Raw genomic sequence first — 13,143 nt, forward strand, 5'->3', positions numbered from 1 at the left:
AGTACTATCTGCACAATGTACTTTAAGATTTCAATTTGAAAATCTTAATCTGCTAAGTAACTATTAGCTCTCAAATACATCTAGTGAAGTAGAAATATAAAGTAAAAACATTTTTTTACTTATGTACAGTACTTGTGTATATGTACCTATTATTCTCCACCAACGCAAAATGTATTTTTTTTTTTATTTAACAAAAGAAGCCAAAGTATTGAATGTTAATGTCTAATGTCTAAATTACTGCCACAATAACAAGAACTTTAACTGAATAAATGCAAAATGGCAGAAAAGTTAAGAAGAGGGTGAAAGTGAGCAGGAAAATAACGTCAGCTTTACACGACACTAATGTTGACATGTGAAATTTGAACAAATAATTCGCCGTATTGTTATCAAAATATCACACACAGCGTATTCCATTTCAACGTTTTACTGATTTGGCAAAGTTTTAAAAACAGATTATGTCATTTCACAGCTTTAAATACAAGAAGCATATTTATTAATGATAATATAAAACAAGTAATGAAACATTTTCAAAGTCATTAGCTGACATGACATTCCTCAATACACTGACAAGAAAACAGCGATACCAGTTACTATATTAGCATAATTTTTTTCAATATAGGACAAGAGGGAAGAGATAGAGGAACAGAAAATCAAGAGTCGGTTTGGTCACTTTCCAGAAAGAGAGAACAGATTAGTAAAGTAGTAAAGAGAGACAGAAATGAAGAGACATATTAAAATTGGCACATTCATAGTACGTCAGGGTGTGCAGTAGTTAATAGGGTTGCTACACCGAAGAAGGAAGAGGGAACCGTTGAAGGATAGGAGGTTCGAGTTTAGGGACCATGCAGTGAGTTCAGGCTGTTGTTGTCATTAGTGGTTACAACCGCAGCAAAGATGGCTGCTGGGGTAACAGTAAAGCACTGATACATCCAGCTGTTTCTGATCTCAAACAGCTTCTCCCTCCGTCTATCACTCTTTTTGGCAACATGAATAACTCCTCTCCTTCCCCAGAAGGGAGGTGTTCCAGTTAAAGTCTGCTTTTTTTTTTTTTAAAAGAAGAAAATGTACATTTTCTGCAAATGCTTCTCACGTTGCTGTTCTGAATTCATGCGGGCTGGCGCAACCGACACATCATCACCGATCTGGAGTCAGTTCTCAAATGTATCCCGGAACAGCTGCGCTCTGTCCAGTAACAGTACTCGAGGCATAACAAAGGGGAAGAAGAGGGGCGTAGTTTGACATTCAGGCACTCTTGAACAGCCACACTGCAACACTGTAAAAGGTCAGAGGTCAGACAGAGTGCGTTCATGCGGCGTCGGACCAGGCGTCACCACACAGAGACTCAGATGCACACAAACACACATGCTCACATGTGCAAGCAAAGGAGCACCTTTAAATGCAAGCGCGCACACGCACACTGACTCACGCACACACATTTCCACGATAAAAACAAAGGAGAAACAAAGATTTCAGTCCCAAAGGGTCCTTCTCTGCCTTCCTCTCCCATAGATTGGATCCGTGGTCTCTCTCAGAGCCGGTTCATGTTAACATTACTAATGTTAAAGTAGCTTTGCAGTTAAAGTAGCTTCATGTCAGTAGCGTTTCAATGACACTGCATTGGTGCTTCAAACTGGTTTGTCCAGTCGCCAGCGGCAGTCCTTCCAGGAGGGGATTAAAACACGGGTTCGATTCCCCCTCCGTTTGTTACAGCTCCCCCTTTCAGGTAAGTGCAAAAAATCTTCGTCAGTGCCTGTGCTGCCCAACATCATCCAAGCATCGGCATCATCGACAGATCCAAGATCAGTATTCAGCAGAATACGCTCTGCTTCAAATCAGTGGCAAGTGTCAAGAGCAGTCATAAGGGCTTGTCAATCACAGTCACACCTGTGGTCAAAAACAACAAGTAAGACGTGTGCATCGCTATCGCCACATGTGGTATCATTTTCATACATGGCAAACGTTGTAAATGTTAAGTATAAACGTGAAAAAAGGATATGTCCACTATAGGTAATGTTGTTGCTACTACTGTTAAAGTAGTTGTAATACTTTCTATCTTACTATCACTTCATCATTTTTATCATATTAGACAATTTGTGTGAAATTGTTATAATTAGGGTTCAAATTCTTGAGTTATGGCCAAACACATGATTTGTGAGGTAACAGTAACCTTTGACCGCCAAATTCTTATCAGTTCATCCATGAGTCCAAGAGGACATTTGTGCCAAATTTGAACAATGTCCCTCCAGGCCTTCCCGAGGCATTGTGTTCACAAGAATGGGAAGGACGGACAACCCGAAATCGCGAAGCATAAAAATGGCATTTTAACAGATATGTAGTGCTGCAATTGATATGAAAAGTAGAAGTGTTGAAAATGTATAGTAACATATATATAAAACAGTAAACAATTATGGATTTTGTTATGATTTTTATATAGTTCTCCTAAAGGTTGTTAAATAAAGTAATACTGAGCCATGGCCCAAAATTCAACCTTTTACAAAAGTAACCTCTCATTGCAGTGTGAATACAAAATGTTACGTTTTCAGCATTATGTTCATTATGTGTTTCTCTACACACCTGCATAGCTGCGTCCTGTGCTCATGCAGGTCGGCAGTAGTGTCCACTTGTCTGAGTTTGGATTGTAGAACTCAACAGAGGCCAAATTGCAGCTGCCGTCGTCTCCTCCCACCACATACAGTACGTTGTTAACAGCACACACACCTGAAAACACAAACACACAAAATTAAGATTAATATACGTCTAACGTCTCACACCTGAGGATCTCTGCTGGACAGACTGTCTGCATTACCTGCGTTGCGTCGACACATGTTCATGTCAGCCACCTGCCGCCAGCTGTTAGAGGCCGGGTCATAAACTTCACAGCTCTTCCTCACCAGTGGACCATCATGACCCCCCACAGCATACAGTAAACCTTTTAACACACCTACACCTGAGGGAAGACACCGGACACAAGATCACCATTTCTGTCTTATCATGAATTTCCATCACTGAGTAACAATGATCTTGTCTTTTTGTCAGAATGGATAAATCTGTGAGACACACACACACACACACACACACACACACACACACACACACACACCTGCTCCACTGCGTCTCGTGCCCATCTCTGCGATGTAGCTCCACGCGTTGCTTTTAGGGTTGTAAGATTCTACTGTACTCAGACATTGTCTGGTTGCACCATCATAGCCTCCAATTGCATACAGGATCCCTGAAAAAAGACACAGGAAACACACGCAATTCATAACTTAGAAGAATAGAAACACATTAAAATACATTATGGTAGCCTTGCAGGAAATAAAACTTTGTAAAGCTCAACATTTTGAAAAGTTTTGATGCAATTTAACAATACCTTGTTGATATTGTATTTTCAGTATTTTGCTATTTAAGTATTAACTTTTCCTTTGTTGGTTATGTACTTATTCATCTCTCCCATTTCCTTCTTCTTGTAAACTACATAAATAAAGTATGCTTGCTAGATTAAGTGTTTGATGATTCTTTGTTGATGAGGGTTAACTTGTACGGTTTCATAAATTAAAGAGGGCAATAATGCATTATTGTAACTATTGCATGGTTTATAAAGCGTTTCTATTATTTTGATCTATTCCTAAATACTGACTGTAAAACTGAACTGGGAGTTGTATTCACCATTGACAACACCCACTCCTACACTGCTTCGTCGGGTACTCATGGGTAACACATGGAACCACTCGTCTGTCTTCGCGTTGTACGCCTCGATTGTCGACAAACCTGCAAACACACACACACACACACACACACACACACACACACACACACACACACACACACACACACACACACACACACACAGGTATCAAAAACACCATGCACAATCACATATTATATAACTTCCTGTAGTTACACAAAGCAAAAGCCTGTAGGGATTTAATGTCTTCAACTCAAACTCTCTCACTGATCACTGTAATCTAAAAAAACATTTTAATGTCACAGTCACACAGCTGTACCTGTGCTGCCGTCAAAGCCCCCCACAGCGTACAGGAGTCCGTTGAGCACAGCAGCCCCGAGCGTTGAGCGACGGTCTTGCATGCTGCTGACGCTCGTCCATCGGTCCATCATCGGGTCGTAACAGTCGACCGTCCGGACACGTAAAGAACCGTTGAAACCACCAACTGCATACACACACCCACCCACGTACACCACACCTAAAAGGCAAGAACACAGGAAATACTCAGGTAAAAAACACAAATATATAGAAAAAAAAAAACACACTCGCACACAAACAGCCTGGTGCAGTGAGGCTGAATGTTGAAGCAAACTCAAGAGTGGGAATGTCAGGAAGTGCGGTCTGGCTGCACAATTAATCAAAGTTTCATCAATATTGCAATATGGCCTAATGCAACTTGCAAATTGCAGGAGAAACAATGTTTGTTAAAGGCGAAATATGGGTCAAAATACTTTTAGACCCACCAGAAGGCCTCAACACAGTTCTTACCAGTAAACTATGTTATTAGTCACAGATTTATTGAAGTTATTCAGATACAGTATATTAAATATTAACCTTGTACGCTATTTGCTAAAAACACCGGTAATGTATCGCGCAACCTGTCCAGTTTACCAGCAGTATTTACATTTCATCAGCAGTTAGAGGGCAAAGACCTGCTGATTTTATTAATTTAATATTTACAAGATGATGAGGACCACCTGAATGCAACGTCAGTTTGGTGACTTGGGGCGTAGGTGACGGTTTAGAGTGGCGTTCAGGTGCTCTGATGGAACCACGTTCTTCAGAGGATCCGGCTATTCAACTGTGTTGTTGTTCATGTTGTTGACATTGACGTGTTCCTACCTGCTCTGCACCTCCTGGTCGGGAGTTCGGCCACCTGGTACCATCGCTGCTCCTCAAAGTCATAACATTCAACACTGCGGATGGCCTTGGGAGCCTGGCCTCCGACCACAACCATCACCTACACAGAACAGGAAGAGCAGAGCCATTATGTGACGAAGTGTACGACAACTGTTATTAGCTAAGAGTAGCAGAGGGTGTGTGAGTACCTTAGGACAGCAGGCTGGAGTCCTCATGCGTGTGCGTGCAGTTTTCATCAGAGCTCTCTGGTCAGCTGGCAGCAGGTGGTACTTCATGGCCTCAATGAGGTAGTCTTTACACGCACTGCTGTTCTTAATCAGAGACTCCTCCTCCACCCGCTAACACAACCAAAACAGTAAGAGAGGAGCCAGTCAGCCAAATGGATTAACAAAATGCTGCAGCATGTTGTGACACAGCAGCTGCTAATCAAAGATCAACTCATTACAAACAGAGCCAAAACATAATAATTACAGCATGAATACTTGTCCAAGATGAGGCAATGTCCAGCCAATGATAGTTTCTACACTACACAACATAAAGAACGGCGAACATTTGAAGTAGTATTAAATAAGTAGCAATATTGGAAAAACACCCCTGTTTCAAACGCAGCAGAAAAAAACAAGTTGGACAACTGGATACGTAGCAACATGTTGCCTGGCTGTATGTTACTGACACACTGTTGCTCTGTCATCAGCTTAGCTGTGGTCCAATGTTCAGGATGAAACCTGTGTCTGTGTCAAAGTCACATGATCATTTAAACCCCACTGCTTTGTCCTCAGACGCAACGGTTTAAACTGCACCTGTGGTTTGGTCTGAACCTGGTTAGCTACCGTAGAGTCCACTGTATCTGAAGCTTAACTTCAACCTGCTGCAGACCTGGTTAAAGGTCATATGGTTCAGTGTAAAGACAGATACATATACAGCTACGATACAGCTACAATCATTTTAATCATTTTTAAAAGTTCAATGAAGCTTAGCGGAAGACTCTCTTTACACTCACAAATCTCTCCTTCCCTCGGTCTCTGCGGCTTCTACTCTGTCAGCTGATTGTGGGCTGATTCTGCCACGGTTGCCCGAAGCCAATCACATTTAAAAACTGCTCTCCTCTCTTCCACAGCATCACTGCCCCCTTTTAATATATTGCGTCACTATGGGGTCCAATCCCTGAAGTCTCTCCTGATTGAAATTATTTGACCATTTACGTTCTTTTGAAGGCAACACTATCAGCAAGTGTCCAACTTGAAGAGTCTCGTTATGAAAATGAAAGGTGTCACTTCCTCCTAAAGACACTTTTGATGACCGAAACTGATTATCTGACCAACAAATGACCAGTTGTTAATTAATCCACCGCCACAAGGGAGGACGTGTGATCAGTTTGTCAGTAATGTAGCAGAAAGAAAAAAAAATCATGTACATGTATTTTCAGACTTCCATTGTTTATTCTGTATATTTAACGGATTATTGATACTGTAAATAGATTGTTAAATAAAGGAAACAAAGGGGAAAATGTGCTGCAACATGATGTACATTTGACATGAATATTTAGATCAATGTTACTTAATGGTAGTGACAATCAACATGTTTCAATTAATTCATTTTCACTGTTGCAAGTCATCAGGCCCCTGACACGGGTGAGCATCTCGATAATTATCGCATTCACTCGTAACGATGAATTCTACAACAGTGTGGAAATGTGAACAACGGTGGAAACAAAAGTCCAGTTCAGCTGATCTTGTTCTAAACCACAGCTGAACTAGTCAGATGCAAAGTGACAGATCAGCAGTCACAGTCAGTTTCAGAGCACAAACAGAAGCATACAGATGCGGCCGCTCATACCTGCACCAGGTATTCTCTGGAGAGCAGCGGCAGGCGAACGTGTTCCATCAGGTGAGCCAAGTGTTCCTGCCGGACGTCTTTATCGTGGTTGACCCAAGCTATCACCGCCTCAAACACCTGCACAGTGAGGTACACGGAGACACGTGAAGCACATCAGGCGCAACCGTTTGGTTGTGCTGTCCTACCTGCGTATATTGAGCAGAGTGAATGTGTGTATACCTTCTCCTCTGTGGGGATGGTGAGCTTGTCGCTGGCGATCAGGCTGGACACTTGCTCCATGCCCAAATTGAGGAACTCTTCACTCCCAACCACCTCGGCAAAATGTTGCTCTGTCAGCAAAAGCACGGAATGAAAATAACTACCCTGCAGATGAACATATCATTTTGTTTCTACTCCTAACATCGTCATTAATTAAACCTGTTCTCATTCCGTCTCATCCACCGTCCCACATCCTCCAGGATACACACTAACCCATTTTAGTGGAGCAATAAGAGCTGTTCACACACACACACACACACACAAAACAAGTAGAGATTTGCACACACAAACCTGCGTAGCTGTTGGCCTGTGTGAGGAGCTGAGAGCAGGCGTGTAGGTCAGCGAAAGCTCGTATCCCCAGACAGTTGGACGGATGAAGCTGAGAGCTCAAGAACTCGCAACAAGCCTTTTTCACCTCGTTCAACTGGAGCAGGCCAGCTGCAGGCAGCAATGCCTGTCAAACACACACACACAGAACATCCTGCATAAAGATGGGTATACTACAATGAAGATTAATTAAATTAAAGGGGTGACAGGCTGGTCTGGTGTGTTGAGATACCATCTTTACGTCAGATGATTACAGGTTCAGGCACTCAAAATGACCAGCTTGTTGAGACTTGTCTGATCAAATGCATATTAGTAGATTTACAGTACACGGTCTGAGTTTCCAAGCTGAACTGTAAATTACAGCAGCAAGAACTCCTGAGCTCCTTTTAGTTTAGTTTTTAAACTTTTACACTTTCCAAAAGAGTGAATTTCCCTGAAAGCAAGGCAGGAGTTTAAAAGATTAGCGACGTTGCTCAACATAAGATCAAGTGAAACAAATAGATGCTTGTAATCTACAGTTCCCTAATCTCAGCAGCATCATCAAGAGAGTCAATTCCCATTTTAAAGCTGCAGGATCCGACATGGTTGAGCATTTCGATTGCCTCTTGACGGCTCTCAATAGGTAAAAGTAACAAAAAGTAGGATAAAATCTTGTACATTTTTGTCAAACAGGTTGTCAGGACAGGAGTTAACAGTTAGGGATTAATCTGAAAGTGCAAACCAATGGGTTTGGTTATCAGTTTTGGAAAAAAGGCAGTTTCAGTTGATAAAGCGATCAGAAAGGTGGGACATTTCAGAAGTTTGTGATCACTTCACTGGATGGGTATTTTGTTTACTCCTGTTACTGCAATTCACTGTTTTCTAGGGCTGTCGTCGACCAAAGACATTCTAAGTCGACTAGCACCGATAGGATTTATCGACTCACCGAGAAAATCGAATGAGTCGTACAATACAACCAGTGAAATCAACTAACTGACAAACAAATACTGTGATACAGTGCACAGCCAAATGTATCAGTGTTAAAGACAAAATGCCCTCAGTGTTTATGTGAGTATAAATGTGTGTGCGTGTGTGTGTGTGTGGTGTCTACCTGCACGTTATCCTCTGTGACTTGTATCTCTGCTGTGTAGATGTAGTCGACCAGCAGGCCCAGAGTCCAACCGTCCATCTCCTTTATCCTCACTCGCTTCGCCCGGCTCTCTGCCATCTCACCTGTCGGTAGACATCCATTACCAGGACATGGCAAAAAAACAAACAATTGAAACACCGGGTGAAACAAGATCCTGCCCGATGTCCAGCAGCACGAATGGCAGCGAGTCCTCACCTGTGAACATAGCGTGGAAGTATGGGCTCCCAGCAGCCAGAACCACCCTGTGAGCAGCGATCTCCACATCCTCCGCCACTATGGTCACGTCACACAACAAGCTCTGGCTGTGTGGGCATTTAGGAGACGGACAGGTGAGAGATTACAGTTATATAAAGTTTAACAGGGTGGCACCAAAGAGGACAACAGAGAACAGGAAAGAGAAGAGTGTGCATCACCTGCGCAGCTCGTTCATGACTTTGAACGCCTTCCTCATGTGCCGAGGGTTGAGCGTGACAGGACCTTGTCTCTCGACGCCATCTTCTTTGTCCAGAGCGTGTGGACAAAGTCTGGTGCACCTGAGAGGGACGGCACAGATGCACAACATTACTGAGGGCAGACATCAGACGGCAGCATATTCTTACAGACAGGAAGTTTAAGTTTAATATGCATATATTAACTTTCAAAATTTATTTTGAAGTGTTGTTTCACCCAAATTACAAAAAAATATCATGCCTTGTAGATAGTTTTGGTTTTATTTTTCCAAGTTTTAAGAGATTTGTTTCTGAGATGTCTGCCTCCATTTCAAAGCAATAGAGGTGAATGGATTTTTATTTTTGCACTGCTCACAGTATGTCATTCACAACCATAAGAGGTGAATAAAAAAATATGTTTGAGATATAGGTATGAGATGTTCTTGACACCTGACAATCAGAAACAAGTATTTTCCACAACTATGACCTAAAATAACGTAAACACTGCAAACAGGACTTTAACTAGGTTTGCGTCACAACAGGTTGAATGTCACTGAGCAGCATTAGAGGCTATAAAGAGCTCAATCTGCAGGTGCACGAGTAAAATAAAGCATTGAACTGGATTCAGTTTACTTCATGTCTTTAAGGGAAGAACGCGTGTAAATCATTACAATAATGCCAAACACATGGAGAAAAAGAAACAGAGGTCACCAGGGGTATGACTGATCATTATGTGACAAATGGTGCTCTGGCATGAAACCTACAATGAGTCAGCACTGTGGGACGATCTGCAGCTGTGATTTGGTTACTTCACAGTTAAAGTGTCGATTCACCCAAATGTACCTCTAGAAGTTTCTAGCCATGCGGTTTTGACTTTGTTTTCTGAGGTTTTGAGATGTTGCTCTGCTTCCACCAGAATACAATATTTTCTACAACAGACACATGAAAACTGTTACGCGTGTTATTTCAGCCTGCTCTCATTCCCGGGGCACCGAATAGCGATGCTTTGTCACGCCCAACGGCGTCTGATACCGACGCAAAAGGCACCCTTTAGCATCTGCATGAGACGCACCATCCACGTCATTATAAGACGCTCAGAGAAAATGCTCCGGGAGTCTGACGACGCAGTTTGAAGACCGAAAAAACCCAAACAGGTGAGGATGGGTCAAACAAATACTGGACTTTCGGTGTCGGGTTATTTTGAAGTTATGTTAGTGAGGTTTGTGTACTTATGCAATGTTGTTTAAATACTAAGACCACCTGTGATGTTTTCCTTAGAAAGTGACGCCAAGAGGTCTGAAAAATCGTCAGTATGTGACGAGTTGGAATGAGAATGTGTTGGTTACGTATCCGAGTAGTTGAGCAATTGATTGTTGAGAGAGATGGTGTAGCTGCCATTTCCCAATGCCGTGAGTGCCCCGAATTAAATTCCATGTACCTCCTATTGAGGTGCAGAACAAGGCTGCATCCTCCAAAAACACTGTTGAATCAACACCTCTGTAAAACAGTTTAGACTAAAACCAAACCGGCCGATCTGTTGTATTAACCTGCACTAATTTTGGACCTAATAAACTGGAGCTACCACCCACCTCAAACCCTCTGAGCAGTGTTTATATACCCTTTTGCTTCCATGTTACTATTAAGTAAAGACCCAACCCAACAAGTACTGCTCTGCTGGAATAATACTAACCGGCCCCAGCTTTTATGAGAGTCAGTTGGTTTGAGGTGATTTGATCAAAACCACCACTCTATTTAGGAATATGCTCCATGTGAGCTCAATGTAAACTAATAAATAAAGTCTTCTGATGAGGTTTTACCTTTTGCAAGACAGGGCCACAACAATAGTTAATAATACAGGCTGGTCATTGTTGATTTTGTGCCTCAGCTCCCAAACAAATCAGCAATTAATTAAATCACCTGGCTCTTGGGGGCCCGGATGATAAACCAGCCTCATCCTAATAAAGTGGCCGGTGAGTGTGAATTTATAGATGCTGCACATCTGAAGCACATCCAACTACAAATACACAAACATCTAATATTCAGCTCGACTGAATGGAAGAAGTATTCAGATATTTAACTTCAGTAAAAGTACTAATACATTTATGTAAAAACACTCCATTACAAGTAAAAGTCCCTCATTCAAAATCCTACTAGAGTTGAAGACGTATTATCAGTCAAATGTATTCTATTAAAAGATCAAAGTACTCGTTCTGCAAAACAATTACCCACATGAATGATATATTATTGTGTATTACATTATTCAATTGTTAATACTGATGCATTAAGTTGCATTTACTGTTGTAGCAGGTCAAGTTGGATTTTAACTACTTTAAATAAAGTTAGCTAGTTCAGTCCAGTGGTTCCAAACCGAGGGGTTGGGGCCTCTAAAGGGTCACAAGATAAATCTGAGGGGTCATGAGATGATTAATGGGAGAGGAAATAAGGACAACGTTACACTGATTTGTACGCAGAAGTTAAGACTTCCTCTTAATCTAAGCTGAATTTTGAGAAAATGGTTGGAAGCTACTGATGGTATTGTCTTTTCTATAAGTGTATCATATATTTTGTGTGTCAAATTTCAATCTGAAACTACAAACTATAACTGTCATATAAAGTACAACATTTCTGAAATGTAGTGGAGTAGAAGTATAAAAGAGAAAGAAATTGAAATTACTAAAGTAAAGTACAAGTACCTCAAAACTGTGGATGTGGGCTACTTTCAACACACATATGGCCTACATATAATCATGCTGCTCATGGCAAAATCACGTGGCCTTTGTTTTCTGTCACAAACACACCCACACGACCACCCAGCAGTTGACACACATCCTCTCTGCCATAAACAAAAACACCTCCGTAATCCCAACAAATCATCGGATTATAACACAACCACAGACAACCCCTCTACCCCCTCAGCCTGCTGCGGACGGGGTATCGGTCCCCGGCTCTCAGTGACCCGGTCCTCCCCGGTCAGTGAGCAGCCACACCGGCTGGCCGCTGTCGCTCTCAATGCGGCACCATCAGTCAAAGCAGCCACTGGGAAACGTCAGCACACACACACACACACGCGCACACACACACACACACACACACGCGCGCGCGCACACACAGTGATTGTTGTTGCACTCACAGCGGATGACTGTCCATGATTCCGGTGTTTTTCAGAGGCTGAAAACTTGGCCCAGCGGCATGCACCATTCCATATCCACAATGTAGTCTCTGATGGGTCTAAATCCAAGCGTGAATCGCGGCGATCAGCTGTCCAGAGGCGGGGAGACGGGCTGACGGCAGCCCCATTAAATCAGCCTGTCTCATAGAAACACACAGCCCGACTGCGGGTGACACTCAGTAACAAACACGTTGCGCTTGAAACCCGGCTGTTGTGCCGCTGTTGTCTGTTCTGACGGCCGCCCCAAAGAAGAAAGAAGACACAAAAAAAACACGCCAACCAGCAGCGTCAATGAGGGCTTATTGTGGGGGTTTTGTTTCGCCCCCCTCTCTCTCCCCTCCTGGGTGTATATGGGTGCGAGAGGCGTACAGACAGGGCTACCTGTTATTTTCCAATCGCTGATTAAAACGCACAAACAAGGACATGTCTGCAAAGACGGTCCTCCGAGCAGCCAAGGCGTCCCACAAGAAAGCACTGTCTCCCTCTAGCTGTGGGAGACCGAGCGGGGAGGAGGCTCATGATATGAATTAAACGCTCTTTGGGAATAAACAAAAGTCAAAAACAACAACTAAATCAAAATGATGTGTTTGCAAGTCAAAATGTTCGACTCCGTATCTCATTATTTTGACTTCAATTTGCAGCGTTACAGCAGCCAATTGAAAAAACGAAGGCGAAAACAAATCCTAAAAGATTAGAATCTAAAGTATCTTAAATATGTATTAAATACACGCTGTACAGTGATAGTGTCCAATAATATACTGTACATAACTAGTGCAGGTCAGTGGATGATGTTACATGCTGCCCTTGTACATTAGATATAAATGTACACAGGAAGAGGTCTGTTGTGTAAAAATCTAGAATTAGAAGTTATTATAGATTAGAATAAAAATAGCATAATAATTTAATTTACTATCATTATTTAAGTTTGATTTACTTTCTCTCAATTTTGACTTCATACTTCGTAATTTTGATTTATCTCATAAACTTGATTTATTCAATATCATACATTTGATTTAGTAAGTGTATATTTTTGACTTGCTCAGTCAATGTTGGCTATCCATCTTACAATGTTGACTAACTACATTCATATTTCATAATTTTGTCTTAATATCTCAGAACTTATTTACTTGGT

At 42.0% G+C, this 13,143-nt stretch overlaps 1 protein-coding gene across 1 annotated transcript; it reads right to left on the minus strand.

Annotated features, from left to right (window-relative positions):
• Positions 1–439: 439 nt before the first annotated feature.
• klhl2 (kelch-like family member 2) lies at positions 440–12,371 on the minus strand. Its single transcript, XM_079158893.1, has 15 exons — positions 11,973–12,371; positions 8,828–8,947; positions 8,610–8,716; positions 8,376–8,497; positions 7,250–7,412; positions 6,920–7,029; positions 6,701–6,817; positions 5,053–5,202; positions 4,847–4,964; positions 4,005–4,202; positions 3,667–3,768; positions 3,101–3,229; positions 2,807–2,947; positions 2,575–2,718; positions 440–1,884 (listed from the first exon to the last, which is right to left on the minus strand). The coding sequence occupies exons 1-15, from the start codon at positions 12,038–12,040 to the stop codon at positions 1,856–1,858; spliced, it is 1,818 nt and encodes a 605-aa protein (XP_079015019.1). The 5' UTR covers positions 12,041–12,371; the 3' UTR covers positions 440–1,855.
• Positions 12,372–13,143: the final 772 nt, after the last annotated feature.

Source organism: Pholis gunnellus, assembly GCF_910591455.1.
Source record: "Pholis gunnellus genome assembly, chromosome: 5".
NCBI classification, from domain to species: Eukaryota; Metazoa; Chordata; class Actinopteri; order Perciformes; family Pholidae; genus Pholis; species Pholis gunnellus.

Bases quoted from the DNA above. Each gene is read 5' to 3' on its own strand.
- klhl2 (XM_079158893.1), bottom strand. From the start codon at position 12,040: ATGGTGCATGCCGCTGGGCCAAGTTTTCAGCCTCTGAAAAACACCGGA. The intron at 6,818-6,919 runs GTATACACACAT...CTCACTGTGCAG, and splicing joins CCATCCCCACAGAGGAGAAG to GTGTTTGAGGCGGTGATAGC. The intron at 2,719-2,806 runs GTAATGCAGACA...TTGTGTTTTCAG, and splicing joins CATGTGTCGACGCAACGCAG to GTGTGTGTGCTGTTAACAAC.